General features: G+C 35.7%; 1 protein-coding gene across 1 annotated transcript in view; it reads left to right on the top strand.

Moving 5' to 3' along the window:
• Positions 1-25,230, top strand: part of RAB11FIP2 (RAB11 family interacting protein 2) — a 33,313-nt gene that overhangs the window by 2,512 nt on the left and 5,571 nt on the right. The window contains exons 2-4 of the mRNA XM_005154506.3: positions 9,066-9,508; positions 10,110-10,572; positions 22,448-22,493. Of these exons, the coding sequence (XP_005154563.2) occupies positions 9,066-9,508; positions 10,110-10,572; positions 22,448-22,493 (952 nt within the window). The remainder of the gene's footprint in view (positions 1-9,065; positions 9,509-10,109; positions 10,573-22,447; positions 22,494-25,230) is intronic.

The following is a 25,230-nucleotide window of genomic DNA, read 5'->3' as shown; positions in this document are numbered from 1 at the left end:
CTCAGTATTTTTATATGAAGTGGCACTTCATATAAAAGCTTTGTGGGGGTTCTTTATTTTTTCATTTCTTTCTCTGAAGTGCGAGAGGAGCTCACGCTATGTGAACGTGCGCTGCGCTTTGCCTGCGAGCTGCATTGCGGAAGATGGAGCCGACGGGGAAAGTCTTACAAACAGCCTAAGTCCTGTTTTCAGAAGTTATTGAGCATTTAAGATTGCAGATCTTCTTAAAAGTGGATGGGTGTTAGGCTTCTAAAGCCGAACAGCCATACTTGTAAAAGTCTTCAGTAAGTGTAAAAGTGCGGCTAGGCGGTTAGTGGGATTTTTGGCAGCATGTACTTAAGTATTAATGCCGACTCAAATTCTTACGAGATGGGAGCCTCTGAAAGACCGCTTTTCCTTTTGGGGTCTTTAGGTGCTTGGAAACCTGGAAAATCTCCTTTTAGAAACTCTCCTTTGAAAAAATAATTCACAGTCCTTACCTGTTTGGGTGTTTTGGAAAGGTCTCCTGGTTGTCTATGTGTTTGTCTTAGTGCAGCGCGGGTGTGCTGTTGCTGTCTCCTTTAAGCATTAGTTGGAGATGCGGATGTGATATTTGTCCGTGCGTGTGGGAGGAGGGCAAACTTTCAAGAACAGATTTGCGAATGCCATCTCAAACAGAACACTCTTCCTTTTATACCTTTTATTAAATCCTTTTTGATACAAAATACTCCTAGTCCTGTGTTGCCAGTAAAATCAGGGTAGTATATTTGGACCCGAAGATCTAGCCGTGACTGTGGTGTGGGAACTGAGACACGCAGTGCCTTTCAAGACCAAGTCCAATGTCTTTGTTACCAAAGCATTCTGATGGTTGAAAGCTATATTCATTGTTTCAGAAACACTAATCTGTTTTATTAAGCAATGTTTTTACTTTCAAATATGTTCAACAGGCTTGTGGTGTTATTAAATCCAGAGTTATTTTCTTATGTTGATGTAACCTTAACATTTCTTGCTTTGTTTGGGGATGAATGAGATCCAGTTATTTGATGAAGTGTCTATTGGTAATATTTCTACTTTTTAATATATTTAATAGCTTCCTCTTTCCAACACAGCTGTACATATGGTGCTGTAAGAGACAGGCTCAAGAGTCACCAGGGTATTGCAAAAAAGATATTTAATATTCTGCACAATGCTGAACCCTGTCAGCAATTCCCTAGTGCTTTTTTAGTGAGGAGGTATGAGAAGTGAAGGCTACCAGCTGATTTTGAATTCCTAGGAAGACCGTGGGCTGTGAGACATTCAGTTCTTTGTATATATAGATATATATTATTTAATATTTTAGAAATTAAAAGGAATTTAACAATTCACTGCAGCTTCAGAAACATTATGTTAGGGAAAAGTAATCCTTATTTTCTGTAAGGCTTATGTAGATCCTCACATCTTAAGGAAAATACTTTGCAGTAAAGTTTTCAGGCAGAGGCCTCGTGATAGGATTTGCATGTCTTGTGTTCTGTTAAACTTGCTCCGGCACAGGACTTAGTGAAACAAAGCAGTGTATTTACTACAATTTGATAGTGAAGTTTTTGTACTCACCATCCCTTGATGTCCTTTCTCTTTCTTTTTTGAAACTGATGATTTTTTTAATTCTTAAAAGTGAAAATTCCTGGAGCGGCTCGATCCAGATGTGGCTCAGATGGTCCCTTACTAGGTCCCTTCCAGAGAGTTCAGCCAACGCATTTGCAGGATCCTATTTCATTTTCTTTCCATCTTGGTGCAAAAATGCCCATCAGACTGTATTAGCCTTATAAATTTGTGTCTCTTCATCTCTGCTGTAGTTGGAAATAGACGGGCTCTTTTTACTTCTGCTCTTTTCTCAAGTTGAAAAGTAGGCTCCAGATGCTGAGAGACTTTACTGATTTTTTTAACAGTTCAAAAAGCTTGGGCGATACTGCTTTATTATCTGAGATTTCTGACATGGTTTTAATATTTTACAGGAATATCGTGCGGGGTTTTTTAATTCATCCTGAGAAATACATGAACTTTTTCATCTGCTGTTGCAGAATAAGTATAGCCCTTTTGCTCTTGCAGTGTTGATGCAAATCATGATCAATGACTGTGTTGTATATATATAGTTTTGTAGTAATTTTAATTCAATTATTCGTAGTTGCCTTAATACTGCAGATGATCTGACAATGGATAGCATCAAAACAAATTCATGAATTATCATAGAATAAAAAATACTCATTTATTGACAGGTCTTAATTTACTTGAGTATTTTTCAGAAGTTTTTCTTAATGAATGTGCTTAGGCTATTTTTTTTCTCCTGTGTGCTAAATAAACAGCAATAGAAGAACAAATCTCCATTAACTTTTTCTATGATGTTACTTGATTTTCCCAGCATTTGCTTCATTGTTGTTGTTTTCTAATTCCACTCTATTTATTGCCCATTCCATTATTAGCTTTCCTGGACAGCTACTTTTATTGCACGTTCAGCTGATTTAAGATGCAACACTTGCATGAGATGTTATAAATGTGAGGAAGGCAGGCGATGGTAGAGTTGTTATTTCTTACAGAAACTTTGTTGGGGGACACATCGTTTATTTGTGGCTTAATTCCCCTTCTCCATGTTTTCTATAAAGCCTCAACAACACTTCCCTTCCCCAGCAGTGCTGTAAAAAATACTTATTTGAGCACATTGCAGTGAAGGAATCTTGGCCTTATCTAAGATACTTCTCTGCTTACATTGATCATATAAATAGTCAAAGCCAGCTTCTGAGCAAACAAACAAACAGAATTAATGGTTGACCATGATCAATACCCCTATCTTTTAAGCACTTACTCTTTAGTGCTGCTGAGCTTCCTGGAACATATGAGAATTAATGTGAATTCCTTATTGGCACCCTTCCTTGTGGGTACGGACAGATCCCCCTTCAACTGCCTCTGCTCTGTCTGCTCATCTGTAGCAGCATAAAGCAACGGGTGGCTTCAAATACAACTTCAGTTATGAACGAGCAAATAACTTGTAAGTAGTATGTCATGGGCTCAGTGCTTGTTAGTGAATAGTGCCTTTTAAAAAATAATTCTGCAAAACATAAGACTTTATTATTTACTAATTTTTAGTCTTTAGTTTAAACCAGAAAAACGTAATATAGGTGATAAAATTCAATGATAATGGAAATGGAAGGCTGTGACAGAAATTATCAAAATGCTGGGGTTAAAGTAAGAGAAAAACAATCATTCTTCTGTAGTGAAAAGTGGGAAGAGTGGTAACTGAGAAGTTTGCTAAAGGCATAGAAATAATGAGGAGGGTGGAGGATCCATATGTAGATTTAAAAACAAATGAAAGAAAGTTAGTAGTGAGGAACAGAAGACAAAGATGCTTGGGCAGGGAACAGAAAGTTGCGCCCAGTTGTAGCTTTATGGGATTATAGCTGTATTTCCAAATTATCTAGGAATATTCCCAACATTTACATTTCGACAACAAATGCAAGCACATCCTCTGAATAAGTCATAATTCTGAGTCAGAGTCTGAGTGCCATCTGGACTGAGATACTGCTCCATTTTCTGTGTGCACACACATGCTTGCACACAAACTCAACTGAAATAACTGGCCTTAATTCTCATACTTTTGGTTATTTTGTTTCTAAAATAAAAGTATTCACACATAGTCTTTAGCCAAAAAAATAATAAGTAAACTAAGAGCACTTTAATTACTTTGATTCCAGTTGATGTTAGCTCACCCCTTAGTGAGGGTGGTGTGATATGTGTCAGTTCCCATATGTTTTTTAGTGTTACAGTGTCACTCTGTAGTATTTATTTTTAAACTCTTCTTTGTACCTTTGTACTCTTGTACCTCAATTGGCTTCCAGAAAGTAATAGTATTCATCTTGGTGAATGTCATCACTTATTTTAATAAAGAATCTGTTTTCTTCTTCTTTTCCCCTCCTACACGATCTAGTCTGTGCTCAGCCCCTTTGCCATAATTTTCCTCCTTCCTGACTGGTTGGGACAGTCTGTTGGTGGGGTATTTGAATGATTTATAGAAAACATACTTATGCATTTTTCACAGTGCATTTGCTGCTAATGAAAATGTTAATTCTGGGCTTTGGATGTTGTTTTTTAGCCATTAGCTGTGGATGTGTAAAGTTAATGGGATTTTGGGAAGCAAGTTTCTTCAGTGTATCTAGCTTGAATGTAGAAGCCTAAAATGACGGAATACTTCTTTCCTATGACACCTGATGGACATGTTCTGTTGCTGGGATTTTGATGGTCATTTATAGGGGTGGTTTTAGAAGTACCTGCTAGTATAGAAAATTGTCCTTGTCACTGCATAGCAGATTAGGATGCTGACTGTACCTGTAAAATCAAGGTTAGAAGCCTCGTGGATGCTGTGATGATATTGTGGCTTTTTGCAGAGTTTCTTAGGCAATATCTGAATTAAAATAATGATTTTACAAAAATTTTGAGGTTCAATCTAATGATTTCAGCAAAGTTAGATCAGCCCAATAGGTACTTACTGGTAGAGTCAGAGTGGTGTATTTGAGAAGCAGCAAAATGAGTGAGGAAAATTCCTTCAATACTTTCCACCTTCAGTACTGGCAAGAAGACAGGACATTTGTCATGCCCAGGTGGAATGTGCAGTCCAGAAAACTTCTAATTCCTGTTGAAATTGGTAGACAAGTGTACCAGTGGTTTTGGAGGCTGTTAGAGTTTTAAGTACATAATTAAAATGTAATTAAAATCACATAGTGGTTTTTCTTACCCATACTGTTACTATTTTTCTTACCCATACTGTCAGTCTATCCTGCTCACTGTTACATAGTGAGCAGAATAGGTTGAGTGATGCTTTTTCAAAGAAGAGCAAGGGCTAGGAGTTGGACCTCTCAAATTGCATGGCAGATTTGGAGGCTAAGACACATCACCATCAGTTTCTTTCTATTACAAGTGAAACAAGATACTGGTTTCAAAATATTTGTTGAACACAGGATGAAGGATGTAATGAGAATAGTACAGACAAGTAAAGGTGAGTTGGAAAACTAAGTTAATGGCAAAAAAATGAAATCAAAAGGAGAAAAAGAACAGTTGAAGACATTGTGATGAAAATATAAGTCTGTAGATTTCTAGCTGTTTAGATGAAATAGGCAGGCCAGAATTTTGTAACTTACTCATTTATAGTAACTTCTTTCAGTTTCTGCCTTCACTCTTCCTGTCTATCTTTACCAAGGTAAAAGGTTCAGAACTGCTAATACTACACAATTTACTTTAATAGTATGCAGAAGATGGTTATTGCCTTTCTTAGAAATAAGGGAGTTTGGTTTTTCCACCCCTAATTGTAGGCATGGCCAAAATGGAGTAATTTTGTTCTGGTTAGAAAATAGCCACATTTCTTCAGATAGGGGTTTAGTTTTTCAGGGCTGATTGGTCAGCAGGATTTTCCCTATTGAGCCTTGAATGTTGATCTTCTTTTACATGGTTAAAAAACTTGTCAGCATACAGTGTGGTAATTTATGTAATACTTACAAAATAAGAATCATCAGGAACCTGTGCAAGACAGGGAAAGCCCATTAGCTCACTCAGAACAGATGAGAAAAAGAAGCAGAGGTTGTTCTGATGGAAACCATAGGGTAAAAGTCGAAATTAGAGGGTGTATGGAGGACGTTGTCCTATAGAACATTTGAAGGTGAGAGCAAGGAGTATGAATGTGATTCAGAAGGCAATAGGGCTTCCTTTGAAGTTGGGGAAATTTGCCAGACTTTGTACAAGGTCTGTTTAAATAAAGACTGTCTGCAAGACTGGATGTAATATTTGGTTATTAAATAAGAGGGCATCTGCTCTCATAAAAGCCACCCTGTTTTGTTCGTGTATGTTATTGGCTATTTTCCTACTTTGTACAGGCTTTCTATAGAATAAGCTCATGGCAGCCTGACAAATGGAGCATTTATTGTGGCTAAAAGTACTGTAAACAAAACCAAAATAGCAAGTTTTATTGGCTTTTATAATACATTACAATTTTTTAAATTGGCAGTGGTAGAGTGGAATTCGGTGTTTTAGGGCCCAAATGTTGTTATCGGAAAACAGTGGACTTCATTTTCCAATTCTTTTTTTTCTATTACATACAGTGCTGTTTTTCTTATTTGTTGCTCACGCCCATGTGTTGTAGAAACAGATTCTAATAAGAACCATTTACGGACTCTCTTGCTCATTCACGTGCAGCTCCACACAAATGCATTGCCTGCATTTGCTCTCATCTGTTTTGAAAAAGTAATTATTTGCCTTTGAATTTGAAGAAAATAGTGATTTGAGTCTGCTTCTCATATTGTCTTGTTATGAGCTGAAGCATATGGAACCTTCATTATAACTAAAACAAGATAAACTCTCCAAGGTAACAAAGAAACCTCCTTGAAATGCCTAAGAAAATTAAATATCTGTCTTTTATACAAAGATTTGATCCAGCGCTCATTATTCAAGTAGAAATTCCACTGAAGTCCAGAGGAATTTTGCTGGAGTAAAGAGTTTATGATTAAATTCTGTTGGAATCAGTAATAGCATTGAACCTGGGCCCAGCAGGTAAGAGGTCCAGTCCCTTATGCCGTTCTGTTATCTTCTAGGTAAGGAGAGTTTCTTTGTTTCCCCAGCTGAACTTACTTTTAGTGTCAAGTGCATCACAGTCTGCTTTGAAAACAAATGTACAAGCTGCAAAGGCTTGTGTTAGTTGTGTGCTGGAGTTGTCTCCTTCAGACCTGGTGGATGTCAAAATAGCATGCAGAGGTATGCCATTAGCAGGTGAGTACTGATACTGGCACAAAGTGGTTGTTGATTCACGATGAGAATGTCATTGAATTAAGTTAAGTTTTAAAAGAAAAGGCTTTCTTCTACACAACAAAGGCTTAAGAATTTAGGTCTTTATACTGTTCTAAAACAAGTTAGTGAGTGTCATTCATCAGTTTAAATTATTGGTAATTCCTATAGTAGAAATATATTAAAATGCATCAGTCTCATCAGAGATACAGTATTAATGTTTGGGACCTGTGAGGGGAGGTAAAGAGAGAGAAAGGGAATATATTTTCTCATAGTGTAGGCTGAGCCATTAAATTTGAATGTCAGTGAGTTCATCTCTCCCTGTTAAGCCTCTTAAAACACTCATAAGCCTTGTTTATGCTTATGCTTCATGTCTGTCTAAGGAGTCATGGGGAGGACTTTCTCACTTTCTGGGTGGGTTTTGGTTTAGGGTTTTTTTTCCTGCACAGGCAAGATCTGTCTGAGCAAGGGCTTGCTCATTGTGGCTGTGTATTGTTTTTATTTTTATAACAAATACATGAACATATTTCCTTTCAAATGAAAGTGTTAAGGAAAGTAGGCTATCTTGTCTTCCAGTTTTTGTACTATTATATATCACAAAAAAGATTTCCCCTGGGTTCTATTGTATGCGTTTTCTGTAACGACCCTATAGATGACTTAAAGTGTTTCTGGAATCAGTTACCAAGAAGTGAAACATTATTAACTAAAAAGAAAAGCAATCCATCTATCTTCAGACACATAACATATTTCAGGTTTTGTATTTAAGTTAAAATATATAAATGAAGTTACCTCACAACAGAAGAAAAGCTTTCTTCCTAAAAGTTTAATTGTCCTCGTACCAATTTGAACTTCTGGATCTACTGGTCTGGATTCATGTTGTCCACTGCCAAGACAGAGGCGATCTGCTTTAGTATGGGATAAAAAAACCCTTTTGGACATCACAAAGCAACAAAAAAAGTCATAATTCTCTTTATTGTTTTGTTACTTCTTTGATGGGTCACTTGGAGAAATATTTTCTCAGCTCAGAAAATAGTATCTCTGCCTAAAAATTCAATTTCAGCTGTCACCTTTAAAAATATTTATGAAATCTGAAAGGAAATTGAGGGTTATTTCTCTCCTTTCCTGCCCTTGTTTTCTATATTTGGCAGTATTGAATAATGTATGTGTAACTGCATAATCAATTTTACATCTGTGCTGATAGGCAATTTCATTTCTTAGTCTCCAGTTCAAAAGTTACTTCATCATGATAGTGCACTGCTGCGTTAGTATGAGTTCATGAATTTCTCCTGATTGGGTTTAGAGCATTTCTTTGGAGCTGGCAGATCTGAAATATGCCTTTGTGCCTTTATTGCAATAGAGAAAGGCTTTTGATGATGGGTGTGTAGAGGGGATTGTTGGTCATTTGTGTAGGTGAAGCTGTGGAAGGAAGATGAGCCATAATTCTGCAGGTGTTTCTATGGGACAATGGAGCACAATAGGGAATGAATAAGACACTGGGATAATCATGAAGCTTTTGTTGCACCTGGCAAAGATGCACACTTGGCTTTTTGAAACAGATGATCACACCTTCAATCTCTTTTCAAGAAGAGGGTTTTTTTGTCATGGTTCCAAAGCCTGACAATGACCTGCAAAAGAAGGAATGGCTGTTAGATACACCTATGTGCTCACTGTTATGCCACTGGTGCTAGTAAAGTTACCTCAACATCAGCAGGGGTTGCAGGTGCAGAACCAAAATGGCAATTGTCTGTCCAGGAGTCTCAGATGTTTCATTGCTAATGTTGGTACAGCTGAAATAGATCTTAACCAGTGTTTAGAAGCAAGGGACAGAGGGGAAAAACTTAAGCAAAATCAAAGAGAAAAGGTTACTAGATGAAATATTTGCCATGCATTATACATGAAGGTAATATACATCACTGCTAAATAACGGCCACTTGAAAAATATCAAGTGTTCTTTTAAATAGCAAAATGAAATGTATTTGTATTTATAATTAACCTGAGATGCAATTCTCCTTCATAAGCAGATGTGAGCCCATTAGCTTTGATGAAGCTTAATAAGCTTCCACAGAGTTAATTTTGGTTCTCAAACCAGATGAACTCTGGAAAGAGCTTCGTGCATGCTTAGTTATTCAAGTTTTTTCTTCAAAAACAAATATAGACAAAAAAGTTTTCCAGTACAGGAATGTTTTAATTTTGCTATGGAATTTGACTTTCATAATTTCAGTGATATTTGACAGATATGTTAATAAACTAACCAGAAAATACAACTTAACTTGCTCTTTCTCTCCTTTAAGGTGGTTTCATCTGGAGTCCAGACAAGGGAAAAGAACTAAAGACAGAGGAGAAATAAAAGTCAATATTCAGTTTATGAGGAATAACATGACAGCGAGTATGTTTGATTTGTCAATGAAGGACAAAACCAAATCCCCTTTTGCTAAACTAAAAGACAAAATGAAAGGTCGAAAAAATGATGGGACATTTTCAGACACATCCTCTGCGATCATCCCAAGTACTCACATACCTGATGCAAACGTAGGGGTATGTAGTGGTGAAGTACAAATGAGATCAAAACCAAAAAAACCTTTCCTGTTGGGACCTCAGCGGTTATCCTCAGCTCATTCAATGTCAGATTTAACAGGATCTCATGTCTCCTCAGAAAAAATGAAATCCAGCACAGTTGGCTACTCTCATCTTTTCAGACGTCAGCTGGAGTCTTTTGGTTCGGTTGATGAAGGTGGTAAGTATCATGACCATTATAATTACAGTCCACTGCTATTAGAGCATTCAAAAGCCTGTTTCTTTAGTTTATGAAGCAATTACAAGGCCAGAAAGTTAAGTAATTATTGCTAGCCTTTTATTTTCACTTCCATTAGTTAATTGTAACTTATAATTGCTGTTTCTGAACATGAAAGATAACAAAGTGGTCATAATATATAGTAATTTAGCATTTTTCTTATTTCCTCACTTAAGAGTGTATTGTAGTGAAGCATTACATTCTAGAGGGAACTCTAGGCAAAATAGCATCTTGTCAAAAATAAGAATCTATTTCAAAAGTTGAAAATATCACCAAAGTCTTAAACCTGACTTATACAAAGAACTGAAAATACTTTGCATTGTTCAAAGTTACTGTGCAGCAATAGACTACTGTTGCTTTCTGGAATGCCACACTCTAGTCATAGCTGTCTTTTAGAACTTAGTTTTCATACAGGAAACAAAGCATTGCTGTACTATATATCCATAATCAAAGTTTCTAGACCTAAGCTAAACCAGGTTCTCTGCATGTCATAAACTTATTGTGGTGTCTCATTGATAATATGCTAATGACAGATTTTTTGCAGGGAGTCTGAAATCTCCACATAGAAGGACATTAAGTGTTGACACTTCTAAAATGAACCAGCTTGGCAGCACAGCTGATGAAACTGCACTTGAAACACAAAATGACCCATTTACCAATGTAAGTGCTTCGTTACCCCAAAAATTTGCTACACTGCCAAGACAGAAGAACCCATTTGAAGAAAGCCCAGCAACATGGGATCAAAACATAAACCTGTTTTCCAAACCTGTCGACATCAGGAAAGAAATTAAAAAAGAGAAAAAAGAGAAAGTTAGTCTGTTTGAAAGAGTGACTGGGAAAAAGGATAGCAGGAGGTCAGATAAACTGAGCAATGGGGGATCAGACAGTGCTACTGACTTGAAATCACCTAGTGCATTTGGTGAAACTCATCAGGAGAGTTTTGATTATGATTCAACTAATCCGTTTCTGACAAACTTCAAGCCTACAAGCAGGTTGCCATCTTCAAGGTAGGTTTTTGCTGTATTTTGATCTGGTATCTTGAACATGTTATATAAATGAAAATGTGAAGTGTCAAGGAGCACTGTCTTAGTGCTTTAGATACATTTATATCATTGCTTATCTGTTTCTAAGTAAAAGTTATGTACTTACATAGTTGCATCTTTTCTTACTTCATTTGGAAGTTACATTGACATTACTAATATATACTGTGAATGTTCTTGGGTACTTACATTTGTGGAAGACCTTCTTTGTCCTTCCTGAAAGTTGTCCGTTTTCACTTAACACTCATTGCTAATTATTAGTGCCCTAAGTCAGGTTTTAAGAGGGAAAGGTTTCAAGGGAAAAATGGAACGGAATAAACAAAAGGGTGAAGAAAATGTGAGTAATGAAAACAAACTGGGTGCACCCATGGGCACTTATGCTTGAATTTATTTGGCTCCTTGTAGCTTTGCTGAGTTCCTGTGTATTCAAGTTATTGCCCAAGACAGCAGTTTGTGTTAAACAGAGTGAATTAACTTACCTGGGCTGTTAATAAACTTTCATTTAAATAATCTATTTTAATCTTTGTTTGTCTGCCAACAGTTTACTTGTTTTCCTTGGGGAAAAAAAAATGTATCCCATAGTTAGTTTCCTTTTGAGCTTTTGTTTACTAGTCAGGGAAGATAAATTGTCTCTCCCTATATATATGTACATATATATATATATACACACACAAACACACCCCAAATATACCGTTCCCAACAGATAGATGTTTAAGTTAATTATTTAACTTTTATTCATTTGCATTTTTTTCTGTATATTAATGCGAAAAATTAACAGTTGGGTTTTTTTATTGTTTTTTTAAGGTAATGATTCATTTCTGTTTAATGGCTTAAATTTGATAGAAATTGAATTCAAACGCTCCAAACTGGAATTTGAAAGTTGTGAAGTAAATCACTGCCTTAAATGGTAAACGTGGTTCTAACAAATTTGCCTTTTCCATGTCTACTAATTCCATAATTAATGACACAGTGGTATTTTCTTTAAAACAAATGTTTCTTGTTAGCTTGTTCTTGAAGATTTTAGAACAGATTGATCTTATTGTGTCCCAGTTCAGTTTTATTCATAGGTTAGGATGCATGCCCTCCTGATTTAAATTTACAGTCGTTTTCTCAACAAAACTAATAATGGATATGAATTAGATAAACTGAAATGGAGCTACTATAGAAAAAACTCAGTTGCCAGAAGCTCATACAGACTTCAATGAATTATCTTCTTACCATCTTCTGTGAGGCATGTTAGTTCCTAGTGTCTTAAATAAAGTGTTTACAGACAGTCTGAGCATATTATTTACTTAATAAAGGTTTTCTCTAGATTAGAGTAAGGTTAGGATGTAGCTTGGTTTGTCAGAAGTTAAACTTCTGTTTGAATGAGCTCCTTTACAGAGGAATCATTTAAATAACAATTAAAATTACATTGCATTTATTTTTTTCGATATAAAAATGTATTCAGGCAGATGCTAGATACAAGTAGTGAAATCTTTTGAAGTTCTTGAATACAGCTGATCTTTATAAATATAAATTTTTAATGGTAATCATGATGGGCTTTTTTCCCTCTATTTTGTAATTAAAAAAGCTCATCACAGTGCCCGTTCAGAAGGACTCTAGTCAGTTTTTCCCCCTCTTTGTCTAAGGCTCTTTTACTAGTTCTTGACTTTTATGTAAACATGAACCTCTGATAAGACAAATAGATATTCGGTTGTTTTCAAAAAGCAAGAAAAAGGAGTAAACATTTTGACCCTTTCTATCAGACAGCTGTTATGGAATAATATCTAGCATGTAATAATTTCAGTTAGAAGCTCTCGATTTTAATGTGCTCCTGTATTATGTTCTGTGAGAAACTTAGAACAAGTTCACTTTCTTTCAAATATATCTTGTACACTGATTTCCTTTTGAAGTTGAAACTAATACAAAATGTGCATATTTAATAAGTTTACAGTTTAAGTTTACCTTATATCTGTGAAGGATTTGCTGAATAGAAACCGGTTGTAATTTTTCAAACCAGTAATACTGTGAAGAAAGAGTTGTATAAATCTGTAGGCACAAAATGAATGAAGTTCAGTAACAAATTCAGTATGCAGGAAACATACACAGGGAGTTCAGACTTTTGAGTTGTTTTCTGTTTACTCGATGTTCTATTAAGCTCTTTGGGATGGGTCCCATTTCTGTAATTAAACCAGGCAATATCTTTTTTATCAAGGTATATCCAAAATCAGTGTTCTGCTGTGAGTTTGTTTTGCACTTTCCCAGTTAACACCACTTAGCTAAGCCTTGGTTTAAGTGATGAAACGGTCCTGGGTCATATGAATGGGATTTCTATCTGATGAAACTCAGCTGGAAGATGTATTCCAGGAGCACCCTGTAACAACAAAAGGACATTCAGTCCATGGGACCAGGCTGGAGATAGTGCAAAGTGGCATTAAAACCCCACAGCAACCTTCTTCTAGTGGGCAAAATACTGACCAAACCATTTCTTCACGTGCACAGTGTGAAGATCGGGGTCTCTGTAAAGTTAATGGGAGTCTTTTCAGTGACTTTGGTGAGCTTTGAGTCAGTCCATTCTGAGTGTGGTTATTGACCAGGCAGTAATGACATGCAATACAGGAGCTCACAACAGCATCACTGGGGGAGTTACAGAACAGAGCTGCAGAATAGCCCTTCTCCCAACCAGTCATTAAGTGCTAGCTAGCTGTATGCAGGGTCTGTCACTAATTACTCTTATTTCCTAATTAAAAGAATGAAGATAGATACATCATCCACATTTCTTAGCTGCTGACACAGAAAATGTAGAAGTGGTTCAGCAACAGTTACAGGATTTTTTTTTTCTCCTAAAAGCAAGAAATATCCCAGGCTTATTTGAGAATTATTATTTATTTTTATTACTATTATTTATTATTTCAAAAAGGTTTAAGAAGCATTTTGGGAAAGCAAAACAAAACCTGCCTGGTTTGTGTATACTACTAGTTGTCAGGAAATCACAAAATATGGACCCCTAATTTCTATTAATCTCTGCTCTGGCAAAGGCTTGTTCTGTGGCTTTGGCTAAATCACTTAAGTTTCCCTGCTCCTGATTTGTAAAATGGGGATGGTATTTTGTTACCTTTTACAAATGCTGAGTGGATAAATGAGTATTTTTTTAAGGGTTTTATAGATACGGTGTTACAGTATTACATAAGTGTTAAGATTTGGGGGGTTTTATTGTCTGGTGTAGGTGTAATATAGATATTTATGAGCTGATTTCTTGACAACTTAAAAATGCTGCAGTCTCGCAGTGAAACACGAAATGCTGTTTTTGCAAATATTACAAAATCTGCTCGTTCCAGAGGATTTATATTATAAAGCCAATGAAGAATTCTTAAGCACACAATATGTCTAGCATTTTAAGACAGCATTTACCAATAATAGTTCTGTCTTCATACTTCTTAATCCACTCCTTTGAAACTTTGGCCTAATACTATCTTAAATTGCATCCTTTCTTACAATGACTGCTATTGTAATGGCTCTCAAGAGGTTAATTTGCAGGCAGAAGCCACGTGGACTTTGCATTGAACACAGTTAAAGAAATTGAGGGTTACTCCTGGAAAACAAAGATTGGTTTTTGTGCCACATCCAAACCTTGCGCATCTCTCTCTGAAATAGTTTGTGTTTAGGAAAATACACTAGAGTCAGCTAATAAAGTGATGTGCAAATTTCTCAATTTACACCACTTGACAAGTGCTAAGAGAAAAACATCTTTAATTTTAACGTGTTATTAGGACCTTTTTAGAGAGATTGTACAAGTTATTAACAAGGTCCTCTGAGACAGGAGACGGGTAATTAACAAGACCTACAGAAAGAGAGTTTAGGTAATTAACAAGATCTTAGGCACTGGACACAGGGAAACAAGTAGTCCAATATTTAAAGCTGACAGGTTGTTACTAGTCTGATCAAATTCCACATCTGGGGAACTGAATTGATAGGTGGGAGTTTTCTAAGATTCATTATATATATATATATATATATATATTTTATATATATGTACACATATACACACACACATAGCCACACATTATATATAAAATACATACACTTATGCACAGTGTGTGTCTGTATATACATATATGTATATATAAACAGAGATACATTAAAGAATCCTTTCAAAGTAGCACTCCCATGACCTAAGTATTGTTAAACTTGGAGAAAAGAAGCTTGTGCCTACATACTGGTTACACTTTATCTCAATTTCTGGCAATAGATACTTTCCATTGTAAGCAATATGGAGGATGGAATAGTGGAGGACAAAGAAACATGTATTTTATTAGGATTCACTATTACAGTTATGAATACTGAGTTTTTCTATAAATTTTTTGCCAATTGGAGAAAAAAATTATTTTTTTTCTGTGTTCTGTTACTGCTTCAGCCTTTTTTTAAAATTGCAACTCAAAAAAACCCCAACCAAAATCCCAAAACAAAACCAAAACCAAAAAAAACCACCCCCAACCCAACCCTTAAACTCATCTCTTTTACATCTTTCTGCTTTTCTGTAATATCTGAATGTAGTTATTTTCTTGAGCCTCACTCCCCCATACTGTCATCACAGGAGCTGTCAGAGCTGCCTCTCCAGAGATGCCTGTCCTAAACAAAACAGTATCTGCAGTTTAATTTTTCCCAATGGATGAAGTGTTTGAAATAAGCAATTCTGATATATTCATTTAAAAAGAAGAAACCTAAGTGAGGCTTCATGAAAACATGAGGCTCCTGATAACTGTGATGTGTTCGAATCATATTAAATTGTGAAGTCTAAAGAACAGCTGGTATCTGCTCCATTTGAGCAAATACTGAAATGTGTGTGTGATGGTCAACTAGATAAAGAAGCTTTTGCAAAATCATGGTGTTACTGTTAACAGTAACCTGATTTTCTAGGTTACTGTTGTGAGTTGAGCTTGTAGTAGAGCGGGTCCCTGTCTCTAGTCACTGCAGTTGTAAAGTAAAACCTCAGGGTAAAACCTGATAGCTTAAACCACAGTGGAGATAAGTTCTTGATGCAATAACTTCAACTTAGTCAAAGGTAAATGACTGTTAAATGCTTTCAGTCTTGCCTGTTACATGTGATGTGCCAGAGGCATAGTTACTGGCCACAACTCCATTGGAATGAGCCCCAGAAGTTGCCTGATCAGAGCAAAGGGTTATAATGGCTGTATATTTCTTTTCCAAAAAAGGTCATAATTTTCCAATGTACTTTTCCAAGTCCCTATTTTCAATTTTCATATGCGTTGTTCAGCAGTGTTGATCTCTAACGAGTTTATTATTGTGTTTGCTAGAGCAATAAAGTCCATTCTGACATTTTAACATCTATTTATTTCTCTGTTAGCCAAAAAGTGTCATCAGGTGTACTATTCTATTTTCAGAGTTTCGTTTCCTCTGTCTGTGTTAGCATGGCTTATTTTAACAACAGTGGACTTCTGCATTGCTTTTCTTGAAATGAAAGGGTTTTTTTTTCAGTTCTCTACTGAAATTTGATTAGACTTCAGTCAGCTGTGGTTGTCTCTGCTAGGTAGAATATTGGTAACTATGATAATGTATGAATCATGCTGTAGACTGTTCCTATTTGTTAATGCAGTGTGGTAAAGCTGTCACTAAAGCATCATTTCAACAACTAAATACATTATCAGTGAGATGTAAAGGGAAACTACAAAACAAGCAGAAATGATGCAAACATTCATAGTCTGTCCTGCCAGGACTAGTATCATCTGGTTTAGAAAGATCACTACATGTGATGAGGGAATAATGAAATAACCTTTGGCAAAGCTACTACAAAGCAGTGGTCACAGTATTTTCGACATTGCTGGAGTGGGTTGGAGCAATCAGTTCTTAGAGAGATACTGTAGCATTCCTTAGTACTAATCCTGACTTCTGCAGACTCTTCACTGTCAGCCACTTACTCCTAATTAGTTGTCTGTTTTAGCAACACTGTTTTGAAAGTTCATCCTCCTGGCTGCATGACAAGATTTTTTCAGGCTTTCATTGTCTGTTGGTGCACATTAGGGCATGTGAAATCTTTTTCAAGTGGATACACGAGGCGTATTATCTGTCCCAAGGGGAAATGCACTGCCTGTTCTATTTTCTTTTCGAAAGAAAAAAGAAAAAACTAAATAGTTATATCCAGTTTCTTCATTAATAAATGCAGAAGCTTGTGTGAAATTGATGAACCTTTTTTCTCTGTTTCATTAGAAGAACTAAGAATTAGCTATTTTTTTTAAGCATTCCAAAAATGGTTCTGGAAGTTTCAATATAAAATTTTACTTTAGGGTTGTTTGGGTCTTTTGGTTGACTTATAGATCGCTAATAGCAGGGGGTTCTAGTGGAGGTGCTGGCACAACTTTTAGTGTAACAGTTCCTTATTGGTCTCATGAGGCACAACTGCCTAGTAAAAGGGAGAATATTTATATGCTTTAAAATACTAACTTTTGATGGAAAACTGTTGTTGTTTGTTTCCAGAAACTTAAAATTCAGTCGAGTACATTGTGTGAGAACACTTGGATTTGTAGAATGTTTTGTAAGTCCTGAATAATAGATATATTTGCATGAGTAATATGTCCAGCGGTGAGCAAGTACAAGAAGTTACAAGTGCTTAAGGTACTTATATTTCTGGAGGGAGAAGGCTGCATTGTGGTAGGGCTCGTGAATGCAGACCTGTATGCTTCTACGTCCCTTGAGCTATCTCCAGCAGTATCAGACACCTCAGAATTGATCACCAGTATATCAAAATCCATGATTAAAATCCATGTCTGATTATGACATGAAGATGTTTATACAGAAAACAAAAAATCGGGTAAATTCTCCAAGTTGTTTTAATGGAGGTTTCTGTCCTTCCATATAGTTGCATTGTCATGTTTCTGCTGCACTAAATTTGAAATATACGTGAGCTTGAAGCACATACTGTTCAGGACCATTATTGAGCACTGTATTCTGAGACTGTAATTTCTTTATCTCATGGAACCTTTTGCCATCTTTAAAGGGCTCCATAGAGAGCAGCACTATACTCGCGAACAGACTATTTCCACAGGAGTCTGTCTAAAGAGTATGTAGCTTTAGAACAAATTATTTGCAAGAAAAGTGTCTCTTAGTGTTCAGGGGGTTTGGTCCAGTTTCTTAGCTCTTGGCATGAGACTTTATAGTAATAAGAAAATGGAGTGATAGCAACAAAACCTGATGCTCTTTTTGTGTCCTCCTGGGGTTGCACAAGCTCCAAAAGGCAACAGAACATGGCTTGACAGCAGGACAATTTATAAAGTGAAGTGTCATAAGTGATGTTCCCCAGAATCTGATTGTGAAATAAATGGTAATATGCTTACTCCATACTTGCTTAGTTGCCAGACATGATAGTCATTCCTTCTCAGAGTATAAAGTGATGTCTGCATCGCCAAGCACAGCAGGCTAATAATATTCTATGGAAAGCTAAGTTTCTGAATTTCATTAACTCTGTCTGATTTTATTAGTTTCTTTTGTTTTTCTAGTATGTCGGTAATACTTAAATTGCATCCTAATATTTCAAAGTTGTGATACGTGTTGTGAGAATCCAAAGAGAAATGCATAAGCACTGTAAAAAGAATCAGTCCAAAGACCAAGAAGTAGGAATAGGGATATTTCGACTCGAATGGAAAATTAACATGATAGAGATTTGCTAGTTACCTGTACACTGACATTCCATATTAAAGAAACTGAAAGCTTATTGGTATAATGGATATTTTCCATGATGGCAAGTTATGATGGAAGGTTTCAGTACTTGGAACAGTAATGATTAATGTAAATATCCTAGTTTTAATTTCCAGTAGTACTGAGTACAGTGATCATATAACTAACATGAATAGCACAGATAAGTAAAACACTTTTGTTCTATTAAGAAAATACACTTTCCATACAGCGTAATTTAGGAGTCTGAATCCCATTCATTATGTTGTCAGAGTAAATGGTTCAGGCACTAAAATGTTTAAATCAGCTATAGGAAAGATTTTTTAAAGGTTGTTTTAATCTCTAGGCATTGAGAAGCTAAATATTTAAGCAGCCACTAGACCTAATGTTTGAATTTTTAACTACTATTAAACTTCAAAGACAGAGTTACACAGTCATAAACTTGAGCTTGTGATACATCCTCAACTCAACTGCGTTGTAGTTTCTCTACAAACTGCAAATAATCAGCATGCAATGTAAGTGTTTAACTACCTTATAAAAATAGGTGTTAGGGGGGGAAAAAAGGAAGCTTTTCTAATGTATTTAAATAGGGAAAATAACAAGTATAAAATATGTTCACTATGATCATGAAGGACATCCAAAATGCTCTATAGAATCAGATTTATGATATGTCTGTCTGATATAATTGTTGAGGAAACTAATTGAATTCCCAGATAAGTGAAATGGGGTTCATGATTAACTGTTGTGCTAGATTGAAGATTGTCTGTTCTGCCTATAATGGGGCAATGTAAAAGTTGAGTGGCTTGCTTAGTATCATCTGTGTGCTCCTCTGTCTAACCTCTGTAGTTGATTTTGAATCTGCTGGTGTGATTTACCTCCTTTTTACTAGTTCCTAACTTTCTTGAAGGTGATTGGAGTGAATGAAAGTTTATTAATTGTAAGAGACAAACTGTTAAAAATCATCACAGGATCACCTTGAGGCACTTGAGACTCCACACTGGTGGAGAGGGGGCCTTTTTTGTGTGGGTAAGTGGAAGAGATAGAAAATTACTTTGTTCTCTGAGGTGATGAAGAACACAGGAGCAAGAAGGTAGATTTTCAGTAAGCAGAAAGAGGCAGTTTGTATAGGTTGGAAGGTATGACCAGTGAGGAGCTGTTAGGCTTGGGTATAACAGTACATAGAAGTTACGGTGTTAAAGACAATGAGCCAGAGAAACCCAGTTTGACTGTAGTTTTCAGAGTGAGTTGGCAGAAAGTCCATTTGTTAGAAAAGAAACATCTTTTTTACTTGTAAATTGTGCAAATTTAGTTTGGGCATAATTGAGAAACAATAATTACAGAATCCCACAATGCCAGTTTTTTACAGTCACTATTCACAGTAAGCTCAAAACGAAAGAACCCAAAACAAAAAGAAACTTTTTCCCAAGCTGTGAACAGAGAATTTCATGCTTCCATAGCAAAAGTTGCTTGCCGATTTATCAAACCCTGGGGAAAATCTAGAGATGGGACTATAACTATCACTATGAACTGTGATTTGATTATAACACAGTAAAAAAATGACATTATTTATAATTGCTTAGATCAGTGATTTCAGAATGCTCTTAGGATGTCAAGAAAATGGCTGCTCGAAGGAGGCTTATGATGGTTGTACAGTGTGTGGGCTGTAGTTCTAGAGGTGTGCTTTCTATAAGCTATTACCAGTAATCAAACAAGATGGTAACTTTAGGCATGTGTTACTGGGAGGAAATTTAAACTGAAGAACAAATGCTGTCATGAATTTCAATACACCAAACATGCAACTCCCCTGACTGTATGTATTGATAATTATACAGTATTTTCTTTAGAGGTATTACATGGTTCTCGACAGTGAATTATAGGTACAGCAGTGAGAGCCTGCATCTGCTCAGGCTCACCTTGGGCTGGAAGCGCTGGCAGGAAACCCTGCGGGGCTCAGCGAGGCCACTGAGCTCCCACCTTGCTTAGCAGACAATCTGATGTGAAAAATACTATATGCAATCTCAGCACCTGTTTTGTCCTTGAGATGCAGTATATTTCCACATATCACTTCAGAATATGAGTAAGACTGTTCATGGGGTTTAGGTTTTTATTGGGGGAATATTTTGTTTAATAGTTTTTCATTTTTTGTAAGTGTATTTGAATAGCTTCATGTAAAATAAGCAGATGTGCTCTATTGTAATTGCAGTTCCAATGTCTGCAGTATTATGGAAATGATTGCAGGGGTTTTTTTTAGCTAAAAGAGAAAAAAATGAGTCTGTATTGCCAGTGATTTATATTTCTAATTTTGAAACTTAACGTTATGTAGTCAAAACTTCTGCTCTTCTTTTACGCTGCTGCTATGAAAAAGAATCCTCAAACTTGGTTCGCAGAAACTATAAAGTCATTCAGTGCATTGAAAGATCTTGCTTTTTTAACCTTTCAGACAGTCACTCAGTTGAGCAGTCAGGCTGTATTATTCTATATCTTGTCTAACATGAGGAAACAGTCCCAAAAGAAAGATATCCCAAATTAACGCCACACTTCGTTAAATAGAGACATTCTTGGTTTTCACCAAGCTAATTCGATCCAGTTCAGTTAACCCATTTTTTTTGTACTCGGATCACGAAAGGCAGCCATGAATGAAGCAAGTTCATCATGTGTTTGACACATCAGTGTGAAACTAAAAGGCGGGCTGGGGGGGAGGGTTCCTGCCTTTAGCTTTGTAGACAATACCCGATGAAAGAGGCCCCTCATTCAAAACTGGTCTCCAGCAAACTGCTGTGGATCACTCTTACAAACAGGTATAATGGGAATTAGCCAGAACTTGATTCAGACACCTCTTGATTTCTAGTTGTGACTGTTTGTGTAATCCAGTCTTTATTTAATATCTTCAGTCCGGCAGATGGATCACGGGACTTGTCTATGAGCAAAAGGCTACCTGCTTTGGAAATGAAAAGTTATATATAGGATAAAAAAATAAAGTAAAAAAATAAATAAATTACAATGTAAACTACAAGTTTTTAAAACAGAAAAAGATTGGGTTATCCATTTTATCTAATTTACATTTATAAATTGTATCCCTTCCACTTTTGCACCATATGTATATGGCTTATATGTATATGGCTTATAAATTCAGATAACAATGATGAGCAGTCATAAAATGCATGTCCTTTACTTGAAGCTACCTTTAAAATAAATTTTAAAAGGATAGACATATATTTGTAATTCTCTGCATTATTCTCAGTCAACAAACATCACCCTTAATGGGCAGTACATGCAATCTAAGCTAGATAGATTCCATGAGGTGACAGAATGATGTTTGCAATGATGCTACTAAGGACATAGTATTTGTGAGCCAGACCCAAATTTTCAGAGGGTTAGTTTTCTTTCCAATCTTGCTGTATCAAGCACATGAGAACATAGAGGCACTGATTTTTGAAGGTATTTGCTAATAATTGTATCAACCTGAGAGACAAGCGGACTGTTTCCTAGACCTGACACTGAGACAATGCTGCCTTGATCAATATCAACTGCACTTTTGTAGCTGAGGAAGAATCTGAACACAACAGCATCATGAAATAGCTTTGCTATTTGGATATGTGAGAAAATCACCATGTTTATAAAATAATACATTATTTACTTAGTTTTAAGTACGAAACAAATGTTGCTACAGAAGATGGCTTTTCAGCTCTGATTTAAACTGGTGATCTCATTGGAATTTCTAAAGGACTTTTCACCTCTAGCAGCTGCTATGACAGCTGCAAATACATGTTAGTGTGCAGGATTTTGTTGTTTTCTAACAGTCTCATCCCAGGGACCTGTTTCCAGAACATTTCATTTACAGTATCACTTTCTGCTTAGAAGCTCAAGGTAAGTCTGGAGAGAAGAGAAGATATAGGGAAGCACAATCCATAATATCCTTTCCTGTCTTTCTAATTATTCAAATTTTATTGCAAAAAGAATATAAAAAAATACAGAAAATTGTGAACAAAGTATATATTCAAATTTCCATTATTTCTGAGTATATTCCTGTCTTTCCTAAGTTCAACAAATCAAGAAAACAAATCATATTAAATATTTTATAGCTATATGCTGAATTGAGCAGTGTCTTCTAGTCGATTCTTTGGTCTGTTAAGCATGCAATGCTAATATTTGGAGTTTTGTTTTTTTCCCACAGTTTTAATGTGAATCCTTCTGGCATTGAGGACCTCAGGAAAACAATGGTGAGTTCTGAAATGTTACAGAAAGCCATCAGTAAATGGCAACTAATCAGTGATTGGCAGTTCGTGTTTAGCCTCTTAAAAAGAAATGTTGGGTTCTTGGTTTTCTTTTGACATATCCAGAAAATCTAATTAGAAAATAATAAGCTTAATACAAATTTGGAAATAAAGGAGAGTTTTACACTCAATTTGCATTGTACTTCTGGTATGATGATGTAGAGAAGGGGAAAATTAGATCTTTGCACAGAAAGCAAGGTGAAAACCGTTGCTTTAGGGTATTTCAGGTGACTCTAGGGAAATAATAGTCAGGAACTCTGCATTTGGCAGTGATGTGTTAATTGTCATAACAGGACATTCCTATCACTGTAGTCGGAGACTTCAGGACAGTCTTTAGATGGCAAATCAAAATGGATGTAATGAACTGATATATGATGGCATTAATAATACAATAATTAATTAAGAGCCTCTCAGAAAGCACTACAAATAGAAATACAAGACATTATTATTCAGAATAATCTTTTGACTCTAAAAGTACCCAGAATATAATGTGTACTAAGAAAAGACAGGAAAAATCCACAGATTTCCCATGCAGTGTCTTTGTTTGAAGGAAAATGTGGTTTTACTAGAATTCGTTCTGTGAATAGATGAAATCTTTTAAAACTAGGTTTGTTTTCAATCTTTCAAATATATAGAAAACAAGTTTCACAAGCAAATATGGCTTTGTACTGTTTGCTTTTGCTGGTTTATGTGAATGATTTGTAATAACATTTGATGTTATTGTAAATGCCCGAGTTTTTATAATGTAAGTAAGTGGTGGGAGATGTCAGAGTATATGAAGGCTGCCTTTGATCAGATAGTAAACTGAATTCTACCAGGCAGTTACTTAATCTCTGACAAAAAGCAACATCAAAAATTTGATTTAACTTAGCAGCTATTGTCTGTAAAGTAACCATAATTACAGTTTCTATGTGCTTGCAAATGTACTACTGCACATCATGTGATTTATTGCTGGTAAAAGCATTGGTTTAATTCTTTTAAGAAATAAGACGTGAATTGTTTTATTTAAAGGATTTAAAGGTGATAAAAGAAATCCTTGATGATTTTTCCTTTGGAATACCAACTATCCTGAATGTCAGTTGTGGGATTATGAGGTGGTGCTCATTTAATACAAAATACAAATTAGGTGGAGAAGAAACAATATCTCAACCATAGATTTGAATGAAACCATTTGATTATTTTTTTTTTTAATATTCAAGATTGCTTTCTAAGGTGTTTGAAGTCATTTATTATTAGGTTCTGCAATAATAGCCCTCACCAAGTTGTTATATTTCTTCCTTGTGCATCACATTTAGTAATTATGTTTGTATGTCTTCTCCTCTGGTGCCAACACCTGTCTCTGAAGGCAATGTTTAAATGGGAGCAGTAACCAGTTGAAAGGGCAGTGTGAGCTCTTTAAGGCCTAATTAAGAACTGAAAGGAAGATGAAATAAGTAGGGCAAAAGATGTGAAAGTAGCTTAGATGATATTCCCAGAGCAGAATTCCTCATTAGAACAATAAAGAGATGATCAGAGATTGCCAGGTCTTCATTTTATCCAGCTCCATTTCCTCTGGCTGTCAGTGTGTACCCCTGTAGTATTTTGCAGCTGACACAATCATTCTTTGCATAGATTTGTTATTTAAAAACTTCTTTTCCTTAATAATGCATTGTAAGATTAATGTTTCGTATTAAAATTTTAGTATCTGGCTTTGTAAAGATGTTCCTTACACATTTAAGCATCACTTACTTGTTTGAACAGAACATCCAAATTCCTCTTAATTTGAACAATATTTGTTTCTAGGTGCTAACATCCTTTAGCTAGAGTTTTCTTGTGTAATTAATGTGATAGGTTATTCTGCCTATTATTATATAGGTTATTCCATTTGGGGCATGGGTATGACAAAATATCTTTAAAGCATATGGATTGCACACAATTATACAGTAAACTTTTTATAGTCATCATTGCATCTTAATTTCTGTTCCTTTGCCAAATCAGAAAATGAGGCAAACCCTATAGTTTAGACATGGAAGTGTTAACAATGTCTTTTGCAATGTGTACAAAGATCTAATAACATAAAGAGACAATTCTACTTCCTTGTTGTAGAAGAAAATGTATTAAAAATATAATGACTACAAAGTGGATTTATTTTCTCTTCAGTACTTGTTGGAAATCAATTACTGACCAGTTTATAAATTTCATTATTAGCCATTTTAATAAAGTGGGAGTTATAATCACAATCTTGTAACTTAGTAAGTTTACAATACTGAATACACATACATAAACGTGACATTGCATATCTCAAATGTAGTGAGAAGCCCTTAAAAGCAGAGGTATTCAAGAGCTACTATTAGAATATGAGTGATGGAGAGAGGCTGATTGATCTGTCGTACTTCAGCCTATTTGCAGTTCACCATCACTTTTAATTAGGTTTATTTGAAAACTTTGGCCACCTGCGTTTTTTAATGATTCGACATATGCCAGTGTGCAAATACAGAGCTACTCTATGGAAAGAAGAATGAAGCATGAAAAAAGGAATGAATATGACTTTATTATGTGGTGTGCTTCCTAGCTGTGAAAGCTTTATCATTTTTAATGACAAGTTTCTACTGTAAACAAAAGCTGTCTTATGTTCTTCTTCCACCCTGTTAGAGGAGCAGGATTTTGGAGGTGAGATTAGTTTAACTTCATTAAAGGTTCCATA

Source organism: Melopsittacus undulatus, chromosome 4, assembly GCF_012275295.1.
Source record: "Melopsittacus undulatus isolate bMelUnd1 chromosome 4, bMelUnd1.mat.Z, whole genome shotgun sequence".
Taxonomy (NCBI): domain Eukaryota; kingdom Metazoa; phylum Chordata; class Aves; order Psittaciformes; family Psittaculidae; genus Melopsittacus; species Melopsittacus undulatus.
This window is presented reverse-complemented; position numbering and strand designations above follow the sequence as displayed.